A 21305-nucleotide genomic window follows, 5' to 3' on the forward strand; every position below is an offset into this window, starting at 1 on the left:
TAGTGGCATACATAGTGTGATAAGGCATGGTGAGGCTGCCAGTTCACACCAAAAAGCAGCTGAAAAATATGTGCAGGAATTCAAGGAGTACATAGACAGTGAAGAATTGAAACCTGAACAAGTGTTTAATTGTGACACTGACAATGTTGTGAAACACTTAGGAATGTCATAAAGGAACGGGAGGTACAGGCCTCTATGGACAGATATGTTGTGCGACAGAGATCCAGTGACACTCAAGCTGGTCCTAGTTTCATTAAAAGAAAAAGGGAAGTAACCCCGGAAAAGGACTTGACACCTCAAGTCCTAGTGGAAGGGGATTCCCCTTCTAAACACTAACACCATCCACACTCTCCCCTCCTCCCATCCCATCAATCATAACCAGATCTTCAATAAAGGTAAGTGTCATGTAATTGTACATGTCTTCTTCAGTTTGTGTGTATTAAAATTAATATTTCGTGTGGTAAATTTTTTTTTTCAATACTTTTGGGTGTCTTGCACGGAGTAATTTTATTTCCATTATTTCTTATGGGGAAATTAACTCGACTAATGATAATTTTGATAAACAATGAGCTCTCAGGAACGGATTAATATCATTGGTCGAGGGTCCACTGTATATATATATATATATATATACACACACCATACTAACCCCTTCTCCTGTATATATTACTAAATTTAAAAAGAGAATCTTTTGTTTTTCTTTTTGGGCCACCCTGCCTTGGTGGGATACAGCCAGTTTGTTGAAGGGAGATATACCATACTGTAATCCTTTATTGTATCACACAGTATTACAGTTATTGATTTTATTATAATTTGAATTATTGATTGATGATTTTTACTATGCACATTTATTTTACTAGGGTTACTTGAGTAAGCTGACAGCAGACCCAGACCCGGAGGATGAAAATCCTCGCATTAACTCCTCAACATCTACATTGCTGAAGAATCTTTTTCTTATGTACCATTTCCTATTTATGGATAACATGAAGTACCGAGATGATTACCGGATTGCCATAGTAAGAGCTCAAACTAGAAAGAAAGGTGCTATGGTAAGTTTTAAATATGCACATTTTTAACCATTGTACAGTATAACCCAACTGTATTATTATTTCTTTATTCATGGGAAAAGCTTTAAGCCCATGAGGATCATAAAGCATTTGGGAAATGGGAGGTACTGGTAATCAGGCTTGATATAAGGAAGATAGCTGTCCACAGTATGGGTATGGGGAGTATAATAAAGCAATTAAACTACAAGGAAGGAGAAGGTACCTTTAATTCATTGGGTCAAGAGGCCTTGCCAGCATCAAAGCACTCCACTTGAAGGAAATATGACCATAACACACAAATTTGCTACTTTTCTTTACCACAGTTGATTTATTTGAACATATTTGTTTAACTTTTCTTCTATGGGGGCAGGCACATCTTCAAGTGACTAAAAACTGCTAATGTTTTAATAATATTTAAGAAGAAAGAAAACAGACAAACCTCCTACAGACCCGTTATCCTGACATATATACTTCATCATGTTCCACCAACACAGGTTCAGAGAAGAAAAACATACATCATTAATCTATTTGAGTTTTGTGACTGGATGATAAATAACAGGAAAGGGAAGGGTGTGTAGACTGCATATCCCAAGACTGTCAGTACCTCACTTATGACTGATATACAAATCGGAAAAGCAGGCTGGGGTGTTAGGAATTGTACTCCATTGAGTGAAAGTACCTGACAGACAGAAGATACAAAATGTAAGAGATGTTGGACTGTAGAGAAAAATTCTGGAGGACTGTACCCAGTGGCAGCTTGGAGTGCCAGTAATGCCTGTACTATTGTACTGCATCAAACTTCTATTTTTAATAATTTTTTATCTCGTTTCAACAAAAAATAAAAATTTGCTTATAACAGATTTTTCCTGTAATATATTTGTCAGTTGCAAATTATTTTAGTGTAAGGTTGATGAAGTCATACGTCTGGCAATGAGCATCTGGGGGGACTGCAGCTCTTGCAGCTCCTATGGATGAGCTGCCACTGACTGTACCCCATAGATCAGTGCTTAGTCCCACACTATTCTTTTCTTGTTATATTAATGACCTGACTAAGGAGATGTACTATAATTTATTATTATAATAATACTGTACTGTAATAAAATTTCTAAGCATGCATGGCTTGTCCAGTTGCTTTTTTTTTTGGGGGGGGGGGGGAGAATGTGAAGTTCATGATAAAAATTACACATGCATGCATTTTTTAATGATAATAAGTTGCAAAGGTCAGTGGATGAGTTTGGGAGGATGTGTAAAGGAAGAAAGTTTAAAGTGAACATAAATAAGAGTAAGGTGATGAGCAGTGGCAACTCGTCCATATCTCAGTAGTAGTAACGTAGTAACCAGTTACCAGTAATCTCAGTAGTAGTAACGTAGTAACCAGTTACCAGTAACCAGTGTCCGTTGACTCACGACCAACCGTCTTGAGTCACGGTCTTCATATTGTGCTGAGCTGACACTATTTCAAAACACCCACTACGGGGTACTGGCCAGCCGCCTAGGCAGTTTTACGAGTGTAACCAAGGAGATAGGTAACGGCTGCGGGCACTCTGTCCACTTAACTACAATAATACGTATAACAGCCTACGTGAGTATTTCTACCCTAATCCACGTATCGAACTCCCACATGATAAATGGTGACAGCGGTGGGATGCGTGGATTTACGTTTTTAAGGGTAATTCAAGGCGTTTGAAGACTGTTGTGAGTAGCCGGCAGGGTCAAAGGTGAATCTCCAGCCAGAACCGCCCTCCCCTCACACCCTCCAGCCAGCAGCTTATACCCTCACTCACTACCTACTGCCTGCAAGCCTGTTGCAGCCGTTTCAAGCTTCCTGGCTTAGTTTGTGTGCTAATTGCTTCAATCTCCGAGGGGTTGACCCGGATTTTGCAATTAAGCCAGTCAGTAAGCCAGACTGTGGAAGTGAACGCCAGTCAGCCTATCATCCAGCCTGTCTCCTGTCATCCAACTGCTCCTCCGTGCTTTGTGCATCGTTACACGTCTTCCAGTCATCCATTCTCGTGGGGTAAGCCAGCCAGCCAACCCAGCTTCTAACCCAGCTGAGAGAGAGAAGTAAGCCACGCAGTAAGAAGTAAGCCAAGTTCCTCTGAAGTATTGTTTATATCGCTTTGTGCTCCCTGTTGGATGCTAAGAGTGGTTTTTACCATTCCTGTGGCATAGAGTGGGTTAAGCCATCTTCGTGGGTGAGTGGGGTGCGCGGCAGACCCCCAGCGTCCCCCCCACCACCTCTCCCACCACCCGGGGTGCGCGGCAGAAGCATCCACCCACCACCACCATCAACCGCCACCAGCCATCCACCCATCTACCTGTGGTTGTTTGCACCCTTGTACCGGGTCCTAGTACTGTTTTGGCTCACATAATTGGTCAAGAGATTGTAGCTGGTGCCACCGATAAAGCCAGTTATGTGAGTTCGCCTAGAACGCACATTTCTTCCGACAACAGTGAATGTAGGAGGCGTCATCACCGCGCGGGACACCATACCACTCATCCCCCGTCACCAGTAATCGCCCGTCTACTACTCTCGACTCCAGTGATAATTTTCTTGAGACAATTTTTCTTGCATTTAAAGACATTTGCGTGTGTGAGACATTTATAGTAAATTGTTTGTGTACTCTAAACCTTGTGTTTTTCAGTGTAAACGCAGTATTCTTTGACTCAGTATTTTTTACAATATTTTTCAGTGTTTTCACTTATCTTATATTTTTCTGCTGTGTTTTTCTTATGCTACTCCTGTCTGTAGTAAGTATTATTGTGTAGTGTACCAGTCAGTCACCCTGTGTGAAGTGATTCAATTTTTTTTTTATTGTATTCTTTCAGCGTTGTATTCTGCAGTGATATTTACCCCAGTATACCAAATTTTCCATTTATTTCTATGTGTGTCATTTTTTTCGTATGCCAGCAGTGTCTCATTCCTCTAATTTTTTTTCGCAGACTGTGTACCATTATTTTTGCCAGCAAATTTTTGTCGTATCAGTCACAGCAAGATTTTGTTGTATCCACAGCAGGATTTTGTTGTAAGAATATATTTAATGAAGTGTGCTCCGTCACTGTAAGTGTTATATTACCTGTTTTGTACCTGTGTTTTAATTTTTTTCATATTTTTATATTCTTGAACAAATTCACTCTTGATGTAATTTCAATTACTTTTAACGTAAAGTGTTTTCCTTACTCTGTTTGAGTAAATTGTTTTGTCTAATTTACAATTAAGAGTTAAAGTGTTCAATCAGTTAATTTTTTTTTTTGATCTTCATAATTTTAATTCATTATTTTACCTGAGTTTTCCCAGTGACACTTTATTACTGCAGTGATTATTTCTACATTTTATTTTATTTGCACTTGTTCTGAAGTGAATTATTTTGTTGAACTGTTCTGCAGTGAATTATTTTCTTTTATTGATATCTTATGAATTATATTTTAATTTTGTCTATGCATTCTTAGAAAATATTTAAAATTTCCCAGTTTCCAATTTAATAATTTTATTTTACACTTTCACATTGATTTAAAAATTTAATTAATTAATTTCTTTATTAGCAAGAGTAAAGACAGCTCATTTTGCATTTAATTCAGTCTCCAGTAATATTTTTACTTGTATATTTCAATGTAAATTTTTTTATTTTGGTCAATAGTCCTTTAAATTGAGTTTTCCTTCCTCTTGCAGTGTATTTAAATATTATTCTGCAGAATTAGTTGTATATCTTTTCATTTCAATTCTAGAATTTTATATCATTTTTTATTGTTCATTATTTTTGCCTTATGTCCTTGAGTAAGTTCACTGAGATCATGTCCCAGTCACTTTTGAATGTTCACTTAGTGTATCATGCCAGTCAAAGTCAATATGATTCAGTCCACAGTACCAACATTCCCTTACTCACTGAAAGACAATACCTAGCCCTTGAGCAATGTGTTTGTTCTCACAGCTTGTATCTGAGATTTGTTAAAGTGCTGCAAAATGTGAAGTTCAGATTAAGTTCCTATAGATCCGTGAATTACTTATTAACGTAGCCGAGCGGTCAGGCACTAGTAATACTGTCACTCCTGTCTGGACTCCAGCCACAATATCATGCACGCACGATAGTGCTCTACTATCCTTGCGATGGCAACTTGTTCAAGTATTCGTTCCTTCCCAGGGGACGCTTTGAGAAGAACTTTACTTGCAACTAGTAATGCCATCTCTTGTTGACGTCACATGCCGTCTGCAGAAAGACGTTTCTGTTGCGGCTAGTGCTCTCACTAGAGTGTCTGTAGTTGTTCCTAGTGTTCCAGATGGTGATAACGTCCTAGTTGACAGTGATTCCTGCAAAGTAAAGGGTCTATTTGTTGAACCATCCTTACATGTTGTAAGAGATAGTAAGATCCATTTCTACCTGGCCAACACTTCTGGTCACAGTGTTCGCCTTAGAGCAAATACCAATCTTGTTGACCTTGTTCACTATCCTTACCCTGTTCAGGTAGAGGATGAGTTGTCACCTGACCAGTGGGTCGGTGCTATTTCTGCCGGGGAGACCACATCCACTGCACTGGATCAATCTGTTCCACCAGTTGAGGAGAAAGACTTAGCTCCCACTGACTTCCCAGATGAAGTCAAGCGTTTGTTGACGCTGTTGAACAAACGTCGTAAAGCCATTGCTTTACCAGGTGAGAAGATGGGTATAACGAACTTATTGTCCCATCGTATTCCACTTGAACCTGGTACTAGACCTATCTACATACCTGCGTACAGAATGCCTCATTCACAAGTTGCTGTCGCAGAAGAATTGATCAATCAAATGCTTGATGATGGAGTTATTGCACCTAGCAATTCCCCTTGGAATGCACCCTTGATACTAGTACCTAAGAAGGATGGTACTTGGCGTCCAGTAATTGACTTTAGGAAGTTAAACGCAAAAACCATTCCAGATCGCTTTCCACTCCCTGTACTGGGTGATCTTTTACGTAATATCGGAGATAACAAAGTCTTTTCAACCCTAGATTTGTTACAAGGGTTTTGGCAAGTCCCTCTTCACGAGGACAGCCAAGAGCTAACTGCATTCTCCACTCCTACAGGTCATTATCACTTCCTCCGTATGGCATTTGGATTACGATCTTCCCCTATCACGTTCTCAAGGCTCATGACTAATATCTTTAGAGGTCTCATAGGTAATGCACTTATGGTGTACTTAGATGACGTAATCGTCATGTCTAAAGACGTGGATACACACTTGAAAAGACTTGATGTAGTACTTGGTAAGCTTGAAGAAGCCAATTTAAAGATCAAACTGTCAAAATGTCAATTTTTCAGATCAGAAATTAAGTTTCTTGGTCACGTAGTCACTCCTAGAGGGGTTACGACTGACCAAAGTAAAGTAACTGCAGTACTAAATTTTCCAACTCCCAAAACTGCTGATGCCGTAAGATCCTTTGTGGGCTTAGCAGGTTTTTATAGATCTTTCATTGCCAATTTTTCTTCCATAGCTGCTCCTCTAACTGAGTTGCTTAAGAAAGATGCTCCTTTTGTTTGGACCTTCCGTCAAGAAAGAGCATTCCAAACTCTAAAGGAAAAGCTAACTTCTGCTCCAATTTTGAAATTTCCAGATTTTTCTAAGCCATTCTATCTGACAACTGATGCTAGTTCAATTGGCATAGGTGCCGTACTAGCTCAGAAGACCGATGGCAAGTACAACGCAGTTGCATTTGCTAGCCGAGTCCTTACGAAGGCTGAACGTAATTATACAGTAACTGAGCAAGAAGCTTTAGCAATAGTATGGTCTTTAAAGCACTTCCGAGACATTATTTATCAGTACTCTGTTCATGTCTTGACAGATCATGCTCCACTGATACCCTTATTCCAGAACAAACAACCTACTGGAAGGTTAGCCAGATGGACCTTGACTATCCAAGAGTTCAATCCCACCTTTGAGCATTTACCTGGCAAGTCAAATGTAGTCGCAGATGCCTTATCGCGACATGTTAGTATAGTAACTGCAGACCCTCCATTTAGTGCTGAAGATGTAAAGAATGCTCAACGAACAGATCCCATGTGGTCTGGTGTGATTCGATTCCTGCTCCAGGAAGATCTTATTCTGACTGTGAAGCCACCAGCACCCATCAGTGACTTTCTCATGAACCAAGAATTACTGTATCGAACAGCCGAGTTGGGTACTCCTAGCAGAAGAGTATACCAGTTGGTAATTCCACAGTCACTAGTGAATGTAGCCTTACAGCTAGTTCACGATGTACCAGGTGTTGCACACCCTGGTATGGATCGTTCAGTAAAACAAGCCAGATTGAAATACTTTTGGCCTCGTATGGCAACTGATATTTCTGAGTATGTTAGGAAATGTAGTGTCTGCATGCAACATAAAGGCAATGCTAATGGTCCTAATCCAATCCAAGTGTATCCAACTACTAGCGAACCTTGGGAAAGAGTTGCGCTAGATTTGTTAACTAATTTCCAATGTTCCCTCCAAGGTAACAAACATCTGTGTGTTATGGTAGACCATTTCACCAGATATTGCGAGTTAGTTCCTATTGCAGATAAGACTGCCGAGACAGTAGCTAAAGCGTTTAAAGAACGCATTATCTGCAGGCATACCACTCCTAAGTCCCTAGTAACAGACAATGGAGGTGAATTCTGTAATGAAATTCTTGAAAATTTGTGTACCTTGTACAAGATCACTAAATCCACCATTGTTCCTCATCATCCTGCCAGCAATGGGTTAGCGGAACGAACCAATAAGAAAGTACTTGATGTCTTGAGAGCCACTATCAATCCCAACAGTGAAACTTGGGATGAAGTTATACCTGATGTGCAGTGTGCTATAAATTCTGCTTACAATGTTTCTATAGGTGACACTCCACATTATGCATTGTATGGTGTAGATAAACGTTTGCCTTATGAGTTGTTATATTCTAATCCGAAACCAAATTACAACCCTGATGATTTCGTAGCAACTCGTACCAGCTTAGCTCAAAGTGTTTTTAGAAGAATCCGTGAAACACTTCATAAATCAACAGCTGAATTTACAAGAGTCGCAAATACTCGAGTAAAGCCATCCAAAATCAAAGTAGGTTCGAGAGTTATGCTGACTAACTTTAACAAAACGTCTGCAATGCCAAAGCTTGATCAAAAGTTTGTTGGTCCTTATCGAGTAGTTGAACATATCACTGGTAATAAGTATAAGGTTAGAGAGATTAGTACTGGTCAGTATAAAGAATCGCATTTGGATCATATGAAGTTAGTATGTGATGATAATGATGTTCCAACCCAGACTAATGTGACAGACTCTGACAATCCTCCTGATCCTGTACTCTCTTCCTCTGATACTCAGTCAGACGATCAACCTGAATGTCGTTATTCCCTACGTACACGACAGGTATTGAGAAATCCTCAAGTATCATTTGTAACTTCCAATTCAGATTTGCCTCAAATACAGCATGAGTTAGCCAATGCTACAGAGTTTGATCCTCCCAGAGATGACACCCATTCTGCATATGCCAATCTTACCCTAGCAGAGTTGGGGTTAAATGTAAATAACCTGTATAGATGAATAATTACAGTATCAACTTATCAGTATTCAAGAATTTTTTTTTGTGTTCATGTTCTCTCCGCATTCTGAGAGTTAACAGTCTAGATTTGCGTGCACCGAATCTGCCTTTCTGTTAAACACTCTTTCTTTGTATATATTCCTTCCTCAGAATCCGTAGATCACACGAATACAGATCGATCGATCAAAATTTTTTTTTTATCACTGTAATCTCAACGTTGAGTTCGTTGTTCATTTGTTGAGTTTTAAGTTGTACTATAGTATACCTAGTATTGCATTACAGTTTCAGTTACGTAAGCTTTCATTCCAATGTTCTACTTATGTATCTATAATGTTTCATGTTGTGTACTTTGACATTGTATAGAATCAGCCCAAGCCGTGTACCTGCCATCTCTAGTTTGTATTAGTTGTATGTCGGGACGACATACGTTAGCGTCGCCGAGCTCTCAGTAGTAGTAACGTAGTAACCAGTTACCAGTAATCTCAGTAGTAGTAACGTAGTAACCAGTTACCAGTAACCAGTGTCCGTTGACTCACGACCAACCGTCTTGAGTCACGGTCTTCATATTGTGCTGAGCTGACACTATTTCAAAACACCCACTACGGGGTACTGGCCAGCCGCCTAGCCAGTTTTACGAGTGTAACCAAGGAGATAGGTAACGGCTGCGGGCTCTGTCCACTTTACTACAATAATACGTATAACAGCCTACGTGAGTATTTCTACCCTAATCCACGTATCGAACTCCCACATGATACATAGGAGCTGCAGAGCTGCAGTCCCCCAGATGCTCACTGCCAGATGTATGACTTCATCAACCTTACGCTAAAATAATTTGCAATGGACAAATATATTACAGGAAAAATCTGTTGAATGTTGTTTTCAATGTATTTACAGTGGGCCCTCAGTTAACGGCATTAATCGGTTCCAGAGAGCTTGTCTTTAACCGATTCTGTTGTTATCCGAATTAATTTTCCCCATGAGAAATAATGGAAATCCAATTACTCTGTTCCAGACACCCAAAAGTATTAAACAAAATAATTTTTTTACATGAAATATACATTTCCCTACACAGAAAACAAAGAGACATGCAGAATAAATACATTAATAATTAACAAAATGACACTTACCTTTATTGAAGACATATTTGATGAGTGATGAGATGAGAAGAGGGCAGAGGATGGAGGAGTTTACAATTGTTTGGAAGGGGAATCCCCTTCCATAAGGACTTTAGGTACCCAGTCCTTTTCCGGGGTTACCTCCCTTCTTTGTTTTTAATGCCACAAGGACCAGCTTTAGTTATTGGACCCCTGCCGCACCAAAAATCTGTCCAGAGAGCTCTGTTTCTGGCATCTCTTTAAGATTTCCCTAAAATGAGACACAACATTGTCATTGTAGATGTTGCCAGCATGGCCTGCAACAGCTATGTCAGGGTACTGTTCATCCATAAATGTTTGCACATAAGAAAGCAGGAGCACTGCTTGACCTGTTGACCCATACTAGGTAGGTCCTTCATAAACCATCCCACTAACAGAATCGTATTTGGCCAACCCAATTTTCAATACTTCCCAAGCAGTAAGCTTTGATAATTCTGTTCGCTCATGTACCCGCAAGTACCCTGGCTGGTATGTGGCAGTATTAGGGAGTATCAAATCATGTGTGTGGGGAAGTACCCTGGCTGGCTGGCTGGGTGAGGAAGTACCCTGGCTGGTATGTGGCGAAGTACTCTGGCTGGTGTGTAGGGAAGTACCCTGGCTGGTATGTGGGGAAGTAAGTACTCTGGCTGGTGTGTGGGGAAGTACCCTGGCTGGTGGGTGGGGAAGTACCCTGGCTGGTATGTGGGGAAGTACTCTGGCTGGTGTGTAGGGAAGTACCCTGGCTGGTATGTGTGTCAGAATAGTTGCTGATCCTCTGTATATGTATATGTTACCTGAGTATCATAGTATCATCCATATGTTTTACATAGTTGATCCCTTGCTAGGCTCAGTGACTAGCTTGTGTGACATCATGTGATGCCGCATGTGAGCGCTGTGCTCCCGGCCTCCTGCTCACTCCACCCATAGGTCTACGACAGGAAAACACGGCAAGGCTGGGCTTCCCCTTTCACACTCTGCTAATATAGGTGTTAACATCCAACAAGTGTGTTTAACTCCAACCATCACATCTCCACGAACCCTACCAACAAATAGTGCCAGCGGTGAGCGCGTAAATTTGATATTTACACATATGTATGGAGATAACTTCTGGGTTCATCTTGTCTCGGTGGGAGACGGCTGATGTGTTGGAAAAACAAAAGTAATATTAATGTTAATTCCCTAAATATACATTACAGACTGCAGGTGGTTGGTATAGCAGTAAGAAGTCTACAGTGGGATGGGCATACTCTATTAATTTTTGGTGTCTCAACCCTGCTGTGGCTTTCCTTTCTGTTGGCTTCGAGACCCGTTCGATCATCTTGACATCAGGAACACTCTCCCCCATGAATTCCTTCCAATCTGAATTGGGTGTTCCATTTAAAATACAGTTAGAGGCTAATCATGTCATTGACAGAAACCAGGTATGTTTGTTGAGCAAGTTATGAATCTCATTTTTAATTTTAATGTATTCTTGTGAAAATAATAATGGCATTCAGTGTCAACAAGTTGATGAGTAAGATGCAACAGTTAGGTATCTATTCCAAAATGTTTCACCTACACAGTAAGTGAGATGTTCTGTTAGTGATACAATACTGCTACTTTCTTCTGAATGCCTTTCCAGCTAAACTTGAGCAGAGATACAAATTGTAGTCAAATCTGTAATGATGTTTGAACAAAAGTTTCCCGTATCTCTCTCAGTGTTACCTCTGTGAAATAGTGTACAATAAGCATAATATAGCCCTTTGACTTAGTTTATTCTTGTATTAATGTTTTATTTCAGCGTTAAAAATGTTTCATAAATGAATATTGAATTGTCATTCCTTTAATTATTATTTTATATTGTGACATTCAGTGAAGGATAAATTTGTTTTACTTGAATATCATCATATTTCTTCTTGTATCCAGGTGTGGGTTGGAACAATAGGTAGAGGACCAACAAACAAGATGCTGCAGGCAACCTTTCGTAATACCGAGAACTATGAGTTCCAGGATGAACTAGGAAGATTGGTTCTAGATGTGTGTAAGGCTGTGCCACAAGGAATACTGTGCTTTCTTCCTTCTTATGCTATGCTTAACAAGTTACTAGACAGGTAATCTAATGATATTGCCTTATTTTATTATCTTCCAATTGTATGTTTCTTCTCTTCCAAAATGCATGACCTTGCCCTTAGTTGGATTGAATTTCAGCAACCAAATCCTTGATCACAACTTCAACCTGTGTACACTAAGTGTCTTTGAAGGCCATCTCTGTCCTCTCTAGTTCTTATTGTTCTCAAGAGTTTCCTCATCTACAAATACACACACAAAATTTGATTCCCTATGGATGGTAATTTACTTACATTAGAACAACAGGGCCACTACAGGTCCACATTCCTTTATCCGAAACCCTTGGGACCAGTAGTGTTTCAGATTTCAGAATGAAGGTGGGGTCTAGGGCAGCACCCTATAAGCAAACATTAACACTGCAGCAAAAATGTATGAATACTCACACTAAGTGGGATAAATAATGACTACAAATAATACTACAGTTTATTTACAGGGTAATATATTGATAAATGAAATAATGGGATAACTATAGACCAAGAACATGATTCTCAAGACAATTGACAGACGGCATTTTTAAAGACTTTTTCAAGTGTTATCTGTCTTATTAACATAGGTTTCTGTCTAAGCAACCTCTCTTTAATCATTTGACTGTCAGTGTTGTATAAATATGTCTTACAAGCCAGTGTTTTAGATGTATTAATACGCCAAAATTCTAGCGGCTTCAAATCAAGTGGGAGAAAGCTGGTAAGCCCACATGTGAGAGAATGGGTCTGTGTGATGGGTGTGCGCAGTATGAAAAAAATTGAGGACCCAGTGGTGCATTGTGGGAAGGCCATTTCAGTACGCCTTGTTCACCATGCCTCGTAGTAAGAAGCTCCTTACTCCCTGGCGAATTGAGAATCTTCTATTCCCAAGTGATAGCTCTAACATTGCTGGCGGTGCCAGTGAAGGTGAATTTCATGGTTTTGAGGAGGGTATGACTGAAAGCAGTGCCCAGGATAATGTAATTAGTGATGAAAACCCAGACGACCCACAACCTTCCACCTCTGGTGCTGGGCCATCTCATTCACATTCACCTGTGCCAGGGCAAAAGAGGAAACTATTTCCCCATGTACAGGACTTAGATGTGAGCAGTGAAAATGATATTGATAGTGATTTCCAAGCTATTGAATGCAGTTCAAGTTGCAACAGTGAGGGGGAATATTCTCCAGTGAAGCAGCAGTATGTACAACGCAGCATGTATTCTGGTAGTGTGCCACATGCCATTCCAAGGGGAAGTAGTAAATCTCAGAGTATGTACATCCTGTGGCCCTACACCACGAACTGATAGTGAAGATGACGATGGTATTGTTACACTGGGGATGGTTAATGTGTGTGGGGCAGCAGGTGGTGGTGGTGTTGGTGGTGACATGCGTCGTGTGGCACCAGCAGCAGCCCATGCTGGTACCCAAGCTGCTAACTCAGCACAGCCACAACAAAGGCCACCCTCAACCACCCCCACACTCCCACAACCTGCACAACCACAACCACCTGCTGGTGGGTACTGTAAATTCAGTACCCACCAGCAGACCGCATCTGGGATTGGCAGGAAGGTGTCAATTTTGTTTCCAATCCCCATCACTTTGACGAAACACAAAGTGGAATACGGCCATTATGTACACTTGGGAACAATGCCACTGAACTGGAATGCTTTCAGTTATTCTTCGATGAACCCCTGATGGACATTATTGTCAGGCAAAGTAACACATACTTCGAATACACCATGGCAAACACAATTGTTTCACCAAGATCATGCCTACACAAATGGAAGGACACAACTGTGGCAGAGATATATCTGTTCTTTGCCACAGTTATGCTTATGCTACATGTGTATAAGCACACTGTCACCACATACTGGTCGACAGACCGCCTGATTTCAACCCCATCTTTCAGTGACATTATACCCGTGAATCGATTTCTCCTACTGTTACGTATGCTACACTTCTCAGACAAAACAAGGCCTGATGGAAACAACAGGTTATATAAGATCAGGAATGTGTTTGTGTACCTGAAACAAAAGTGCTGTATGTATTTTTATCCCTTCAGGAAGCTTGTTATTGATGAGTCTGGTTTTGTTCAAAGGTAGACTGTTGTTCAAGCAGTATATACCAAGCAAGAGGAAACTCTTTGATATAAAGTTATTTGTACTGTGTGATTGCAAAAGTGGTCTTGTTTTAAATGTAATTGTGTACACTGGCAGTAATACATTGCAAGATACCAGGAAGTTATTGGGTATCTCTGGTAGTGTGGTTAGAACAATGATGGAGCCATATCTTGGTAAAGGGCATATATTATATACTGATAACTGGTACAAAAGCCCCTTACTCAGTGATTTCTTACGAGTGAACATGACAGACGTGTGTGGCACAGTGCGTGGAAATCATAAGCATATGCCCAAGTTCAACGCAAGCACTCACAGAGGTGAGGTGCAGGTGTTAGCTGCCAATGACATCATGGCATTTCGGTGGCATGACAAACGTGATGTCACATTGTTGACATCAGTTCACCGAAATGAAATGGCAGACAGTGACAGGCAGAATAGAGAGACCAATGAACCCATTCTAAAACCTGCAGCTGTGATGGACTACAACTCAATATGCACTTAGTGGACAAATGTGATATGCAGATTGGGTTTGCAAGAGTTTAAGTGATACATAAAACTCTCTTTCCATTTTCTTGACATTTCCTTGCTGAATGCTTATAACATGTATAAGTTGAAGACCAACAACAAACCAAAATATGGTGAAATTTGTTTGTCAGTCATCAGACAAATAATATTCAAGTAACAACACCTGCAATAGACCAGCTCCCAAGAAATTATTAACACACACCCTCTCGCCTGAGGCCTGGTGATCACTACACCATACAACTTCCTCCTACTACTTTCAAGAAAACTTCTCAGAAGAGGTGTTATTTCTGTGCACATACCAAAAAACACCCACAAAAATGCAGAGACACTCGTTTTATGTGTGAGGAGTGTAAAACACCACAGTGCATAACACTATGTTTCAAAGAATTCCACAAGTTGCAGCAGTTCTAGGAAAGTGTCCAGTGACTGTCTATTTGTATATATATTATAGAACAATAGTAATAAACAATTGTTTATACTGTTGGTTTGTGTAAACAAGTTTTGGAGTTATGTAGAAATTACTGATGCTCCACACTCCACAAAAAAACTTTGTTTTTCGGAACTTTTCGAATTTCAGATGAAGGAACGTGGACCTGTACTATTGATTCTTTGTGGAGCCCCTAATTGTAACCCTTTCACCCCTGATTATGCTTCTATTATATGTAACATGCTGTGATAACAAACTGAATTAAATGTGTGTGAAAGGGTACATGAATGGGAAAATGTGGACAGTAGCTGCCAGGCATCACCATGCTTGTGTAATTTTGAACTTCCAGTATCAGAGACTTAACTAATACCAAACGATTGCCAGTTTCTTCCCAAAAAATATAATTTAAATATGGCAAGAAATGAGTCTGTGATCTGTGACCAGTTTTGAGGGCTTTTCCATCTTGCCAAGCTTCCTTGTTGAGTTCTTATTCAACCAGTCTGTTGCTTTTAGTGGCCTGCTGGTCCACATAGAAAGGTTGATCTGGCACTTGAAGACTTCTGCATTTGATCTGACAGTACTTCGGATATTTGTTGTTAGCATTTTGAATAGTTTTAACACACTGTTCTCTTTTCATGCCAGTGGTACCCTGGATTTTCACCGAATTTATTTTGCACTTTCTCCAATATCTTTCACTTCAGTAAGTTATGGTAGTGTGTAGATTTGATTTTGGCCCTCCAGTATCAGTAGTCTTCATGTGGCCTCTTATTGCTCACTCCCATTTCTATTACATGACACTTACTGGTAGTGACAGTGTTACTGTGACTTGCATGTAATAAAGACAAGAATTGTCAAAATAATGGAGAATATAACTTGTTGATGGTGTGGGAATGTATAACAATTAACAGGTGAAGTAAGGGAAAGGATAAGGTGGGAGAAAAAACTGAAGTGATAAAATAATTGATAGTTTTGCATAAAAATATGTATGTGAAAGAGATGTAAGTTGTGAATGGATATTACTGTCAAAAGTATATTCATTAGGAAGGGCTAATATCCACAGGAATCATACAGCACCTGTAGAATGGAAGTTTATCAGGCTTTATCCAAGAAAGGCAAGGGTAGCACCAATTCCTTAGATCAAGAAACCTTCACCAGTTCCAAGGCACCCCATTAAAGGATATGTTGGGATATAAATGCTTAAAGGAGACTGCATATGCTCAGTGAGAATTAATGCTACAGTACAATATATTCTTTTTCCAGTCTTGTGTCATCTGCCATAATTGTGTTATAGATCTAGACATTTCCTCATGTTTTCTTTTATAGGTGGCAGAACACAGGGATGTGGGATGAGCTGAACCAAATTAAGGTAGCCATTACTGAGCCAAGAAACAGTGAAAAGTTTGAAGAAGCCATGGCACTCTTTTATGACACTATTAAAAATTCTGGGTGAGCAACAAGGAAATGTTACTAATAATTTGTAATTTATTAATTACAATGCTATTTTAAATACAGTATGCTCCTACAATATGTTTTTGCAAGTTCATCACTGTATACATAAAATTTTCATTTGTGTATTTGTGAGCATGCCATTATTTGTTTTCCATGGGAAAGTGGGTTAGAAGGCTTTCTATGTAATCCACTTGTGTTGTAGAAAGAGACTTAATATGCTAGGGGCAGACTGATTACAATTTCTCCTTTTAATTAATAAATAATCTTTATATGGTCGACCTGTTAATGTGACTTTGTAAATGGTCCAAGCCGAACCAAAATGTCGTCGTAATCTCCTCTCTCCTATGTGCGAGTTATTTGTGTGATTTTCTTATGCTGTAAAAATGTTTTCTAACATCTTTATGGCTTAGTATCAGTAATAGTATACAATTCACACAAGGTGATGCACAAGGCATATATGCAACACCACCTGGGTATCTTTATTACCGCGAAGGTTCAATTCAGTACAGAGGTTATTTGAATGTGTTAACATAACCTTTATATTGAATTGATAAAGACATTGGCTGGCTTTATGCTGCCCAAGAGTTGCATATGTCTCATTCATCATCTTTATGGTTTATTTGGATGTTGAGCTTCCATTTGTGTCCCCTTGCTTCTTTTATATCAGTGAGCTTGTGACTGCCCTTATATTTTCTGATTATATCTTCTCATTGTATATTTCTCCAGCAATATGAGATCAAGATCATGGAGTCTCTATTCTTCCTTGCAGTTTTGATACAGAAGGGTCTCGCTTTGCTAATGCAGTGGTTTTCAGTTATACCCATTCTTCATTTATTCAGACTTACTACAATAAGTATATTCACCACTCACTAAGCTAAGGATGAAAATATATAAAGGTAGGTAATATGTGTGTATATGCATTTTTTAGGCCTAACTTGCTTAATATATGATAGTGTAAACATGTTATCAGGCTTTTATATGCATTTGAAAGTGGAAAAAATGCTGTTTCATTTTACAGAGATTTTTACTGTACCGCAGAAGCCTGGAACCTAACCTGCTGTATAATGGGGCTTTCCAGTACAGTGGAACCTCGGTTTTCATGATTAATCCGTTCCAGAGAGTCTGATGAAAACCGAAACTATTTCCCCCAAGAAATAATGTAAATCCAATTAATCTGTTCCAGACACCCAAAAGTATTAAAAAAAAAATACAGTTTTTAGAGAATAAATGTAGATAAATGAACATTTAACATCACACTTACCTTTATTGAAGACTCTTGTTGGTGTATGGAAGACGGGAAGGAGGGGAGAGGGAGGAGAAGTTATTGTTTGGAAGGGAAATCCCCTTGAATAAGGACTAGGTACCAAGCCCTTATCCGAGGTTACTTCCCTTCTTTGTTTTTTACTGGCACTAGGACCAGCTTCAGAGTCACTGAACCCCTGTCACACAAAAAATCTGTCCAGAGATGTTTGTTTCTGGCATCTCTTTAAGATTTGCCTAAAATGGGTCAAGGCATTGTCATTGAGCATGTTGCAGACATGGCCTGCAAGAGCTTTGTTAGAATGATTGTTTCTCCACAAACGTTTGCACCTCACTCCACTTGGCACAAATGTGATCTGAGGATGGCACCTTCTCCCCTCTGTCTTCCTCCTCCTCCTCTGAAGTAGTTTCCTCAGCTATGGTCTGTTGCTGTTCCAGATGAAGGTCTTACAGCTCTTCAGTGGTTAGCTCTTCACTGTGGTCCTCCACCAACTCTTCCACATCCTGGCCACTCACATCCAACCCCATGGACTTCCCCAAAGACACAATGTATTCCACAACAGGCATAAAGTCAGCCTCAAACCCTTCAAAATCCTTGCCAAGGACACCATCTGGCTACAATTTTCTCCAAGCAGAGTTCAAATAGGAACTTTCTTTGTGCCCGTGGTGGCTTATTTAGCAGTGAAACACAATAAACAAGCACAAATAACAATAGATTATTACGAAATGTTTTGTATGAACACACACACGGTAATGTTCACTCGCCAAGAAACAACGCCACACTGACTCAGAATGCGTGTGTGGGAGGCTTTGTGTGTGTGCGGTACTCGGACACACTCGAAGCGACCGACGAAACCTGAGGCGATCAACGAAAACAGAGACAACATTTTGGCAAAAAAAGTCGGCGATAACCGAAAATGATGAAATCAGAGGCAAACAAAAACCGAGGTTCCACTGTAGTACTTGCTTAAAGGCATGTAGTACCTCTACATGCCTTGGTGTCATGTTCCAGAGGATTAATTATGCACATGTGGCCAATAACAATTTGGTAGTAGTTTGTATTCAGAGTTTTGAAAGCACACTCTTATATACCATTGTTAATATTCATTTGCACATTTTACGGCTACTCTCAGGTCTTGTGTTCAATAACCTATTTGTAATTACCTATGCATGTATATATATTTAACTTTCAGCATGCGTGTGTGAGCGTCTTAGATAGGAGTAAATGGAGACAAATGGTTTTTGGGACTTGACGAGCTGTTGGAGTGTGGGCAGGGTAATATTTAGTGAAGGAATTCAGGGAAACCAGTTATTATAGATTTAGCCAGACTTGAGTCCTAGAAATGGGAAATACAATGCCTGCACTTTAAAGGCGGGGTCTGGGATGTTGACAGTTTGGAGGGGCATCTAAACTGTCGTATCCAAGTGCCTCTGCAAAGACAGTGATTATGTATGAGTGAGGTGAAAGTGTTGAATGACGAGGTAAGTATTTTCTTTCTTTTTGGGTCACCCTGCCTTGGTGGGAGATAGGTGACTTGTTGAAAAAAAAAATTTATAACTGTGTAGGTTAGTGAGCTCTAGCTCTTGGTTCTCCCTTTCAGCTTTGTTGTATATGCTTTAGAACTCCTGTAAGGTGTCATCTAGTACTATCTTTCTAAATCATTCCACTTCATTTACATGTGGAAAAAGTTTTTTTCATGTCACTTCATTTTCTTATATTTTGCCATCTGTGGATTATTATTTACATAGCAAAACCATCTATATACCATTTAAGAAGAACAAAAAAGAAAAAAGGAAGCATATTCATCAGTATTCATTCAGTTTCTATGTTGCCAGAAGTATACAGACTTCATAATTCATATGACACTCAGAAAGGTAGCATCTCTGCCCCTCCTTCAAAATGCAGGCACTGTACTTTCTACCTCCAGGACTCAAAGTACCCTTCATAAAGGGTACTTTGCTCTTACTCCAAAAGCATGTCAAACCTTAAAAAACTGCTTTATTCTATTATCTTAGCTCAGTGCCGCTTGCTGTTTTAACCAGTAAGTGATAGAAAACATTGCGTGGAAAGTCCATTGGACATATTTTGAATGAAACCCTGTGGTTGGCTTTTAATCAAAAGTTTCTTGTACTACACCAAAAGATGGACATTTGGTCAGACAAAGTTGAGTTGTGACAGTATGGTTGAAACTGAGGTTGGAGGAAGGGAGGAAAGAGTAGTGGGAAAGTATATACAGGTCTCCCTCAACATTCGCGAGGGTTAGGGGATCAAGAGCCTCGTGAATGTTGAAAAACCGTGAATGTTTGGTGCCCCAATATATTGTAGGGAAATATATTACAATACTGCTTCCTCAACTTGTTGAACCATGAATAATCATAAAATACATGAAAACGTCGTAAATTGTACTAAATATATACATGTTATGCTTTAATAACGTTTGGAGGGATATGTTGTGTATCTTTATATGTGTATGCTTCTAGACTGTTGTATTCTGAGCACCTCTGCAAAAACAGTGATAATGTGCGAGTGTGGTGAAAGTGTTGAATGATGATGAAAGTATTTTCTTTTTGGGGATTTTCTTTCTTTTTTGGGTCACCCTGCCTCGGTGGGAGACGGCCGACTTGTTGAAAAAAAAAAAAAAAGTTAACAACATGTATGTTATTAAATAACACAGACTCCACCAATGCCTCCACCACTGCAAGTCCCTACTACCCTCCCTCCGACCCCCGCAACTGGCAGCCAGCCCTCCCACCACTCAGTGTGGTGAGTGTTTTGTTTGTTCATTATTTGCTATTAAACTACAGAATAAATAATGTAAACTCATCCATGACTGCATATTGGAATGGCTATTAGGAAAGGTATTAGACGGTGACATCATGTGTTTACTCTTGAACACTGCAAAGAATCGAATATTTCTGCTATTGCCAATAATAACAATAGTAATAATAATAATAATGATAATAATAATAATAATAAATACGATATAATTGAAGAAGGAAATTGTACAAAAATACGAGGGAGTGGTTGACACATCGTCAGTGTGACTTTCTTTATGCTGGGGTGAACATTAGTCTCCCTGTTCTTCCAAACATTTCACAATAATTCAGCGGTTGAGGCAGTGGTATTTAATAACATATATGTTATAAATAATAATAGTACATATTATTAATAACATGTATTATTATTAACATGTATGTTATTAAATACCATTGCCTCAATCACTGCCTCTACCACTCCAGTCACACTCAATCTACAAGCACCAAACACAATGAATTATTGTGAAATGTTTGGAAGAGCAGGGAGACTAATGTTCACTCCAGCATAAACAAAGTCACACTGACGATGTGTCAACCACTCCCTCGTATTTTTGTACAATTTCCTTCTTCGATTATATCATATTTATTATTATTATTATTATTACTATTATTATTACTATTATTATTACTATTATTATTACTAGTATTATTATTATTATTATTATTACTATTATTATTATTACTATTATTATTATTACTATTATTATTATTATTACTATTATTATTGTTACTATTATTATTATTGTTACTATTAATATTATTGTTACTATTATTATTATTATTACTATTATTATTATTATTACTATTATTATTACTATTATTATTACTATTATTATTATTACTATTATTATTATTACTATTATTATTATTACTATTATTATTACTATTATTATTATTACTATTATTATTATTACTATTACTAT

The 21305-nt window shown here is 39.0% G+C and overlaps 1 protein-coding gene across 1 annotated transcript in view; it reads left to right on the forward strand.

Moving 5' to 3' along the window:
• Window positions 1–854: 854 nt before the first annotated feature.
• LOC128687345 (Fanconi anemia group J protein homolog) overlaps window positions 855–21305 on the forward strand; it is a 50599-nt gene continuing 30148 nt past the window's right edge. The window contains exons 1-4 of the mRNA XM_070081423.1: window positions 855–1049; window positions 10912–11136; window positions 11621–11805; window positions 16180–16302. Coding sequence (XP_069937524.1) covers window positions 957–1049; window positions 10912–11136; window positions 11621–11805; window positions 16180–16302 — 626 coding nt within the window. The 5' untranslated portion in view covers window positions 855–956. The remainder of the gene's footprint in view (window positions 1050–10911; window positions 11137–11620; window positions 11806–16179; window positions 16303–21305) is intronic.

This window comes from Cherax quadricarinatus, unplaced genomic scaffold (genome assembly GCF_038502225.1).
Source record: "Cherax quadricarinatus isolate ZL_2023a unplaced genomic scaffold, ASM3850222v1 Contig2686, whole genome shotgun sequence".
NCBI classification, from domain to species: Eukaryota; Metazoa; Arthropoda; class Malacostraca; order Decapoda; family Parastacidae; genus Cherax; species Cherax quadricarinatus.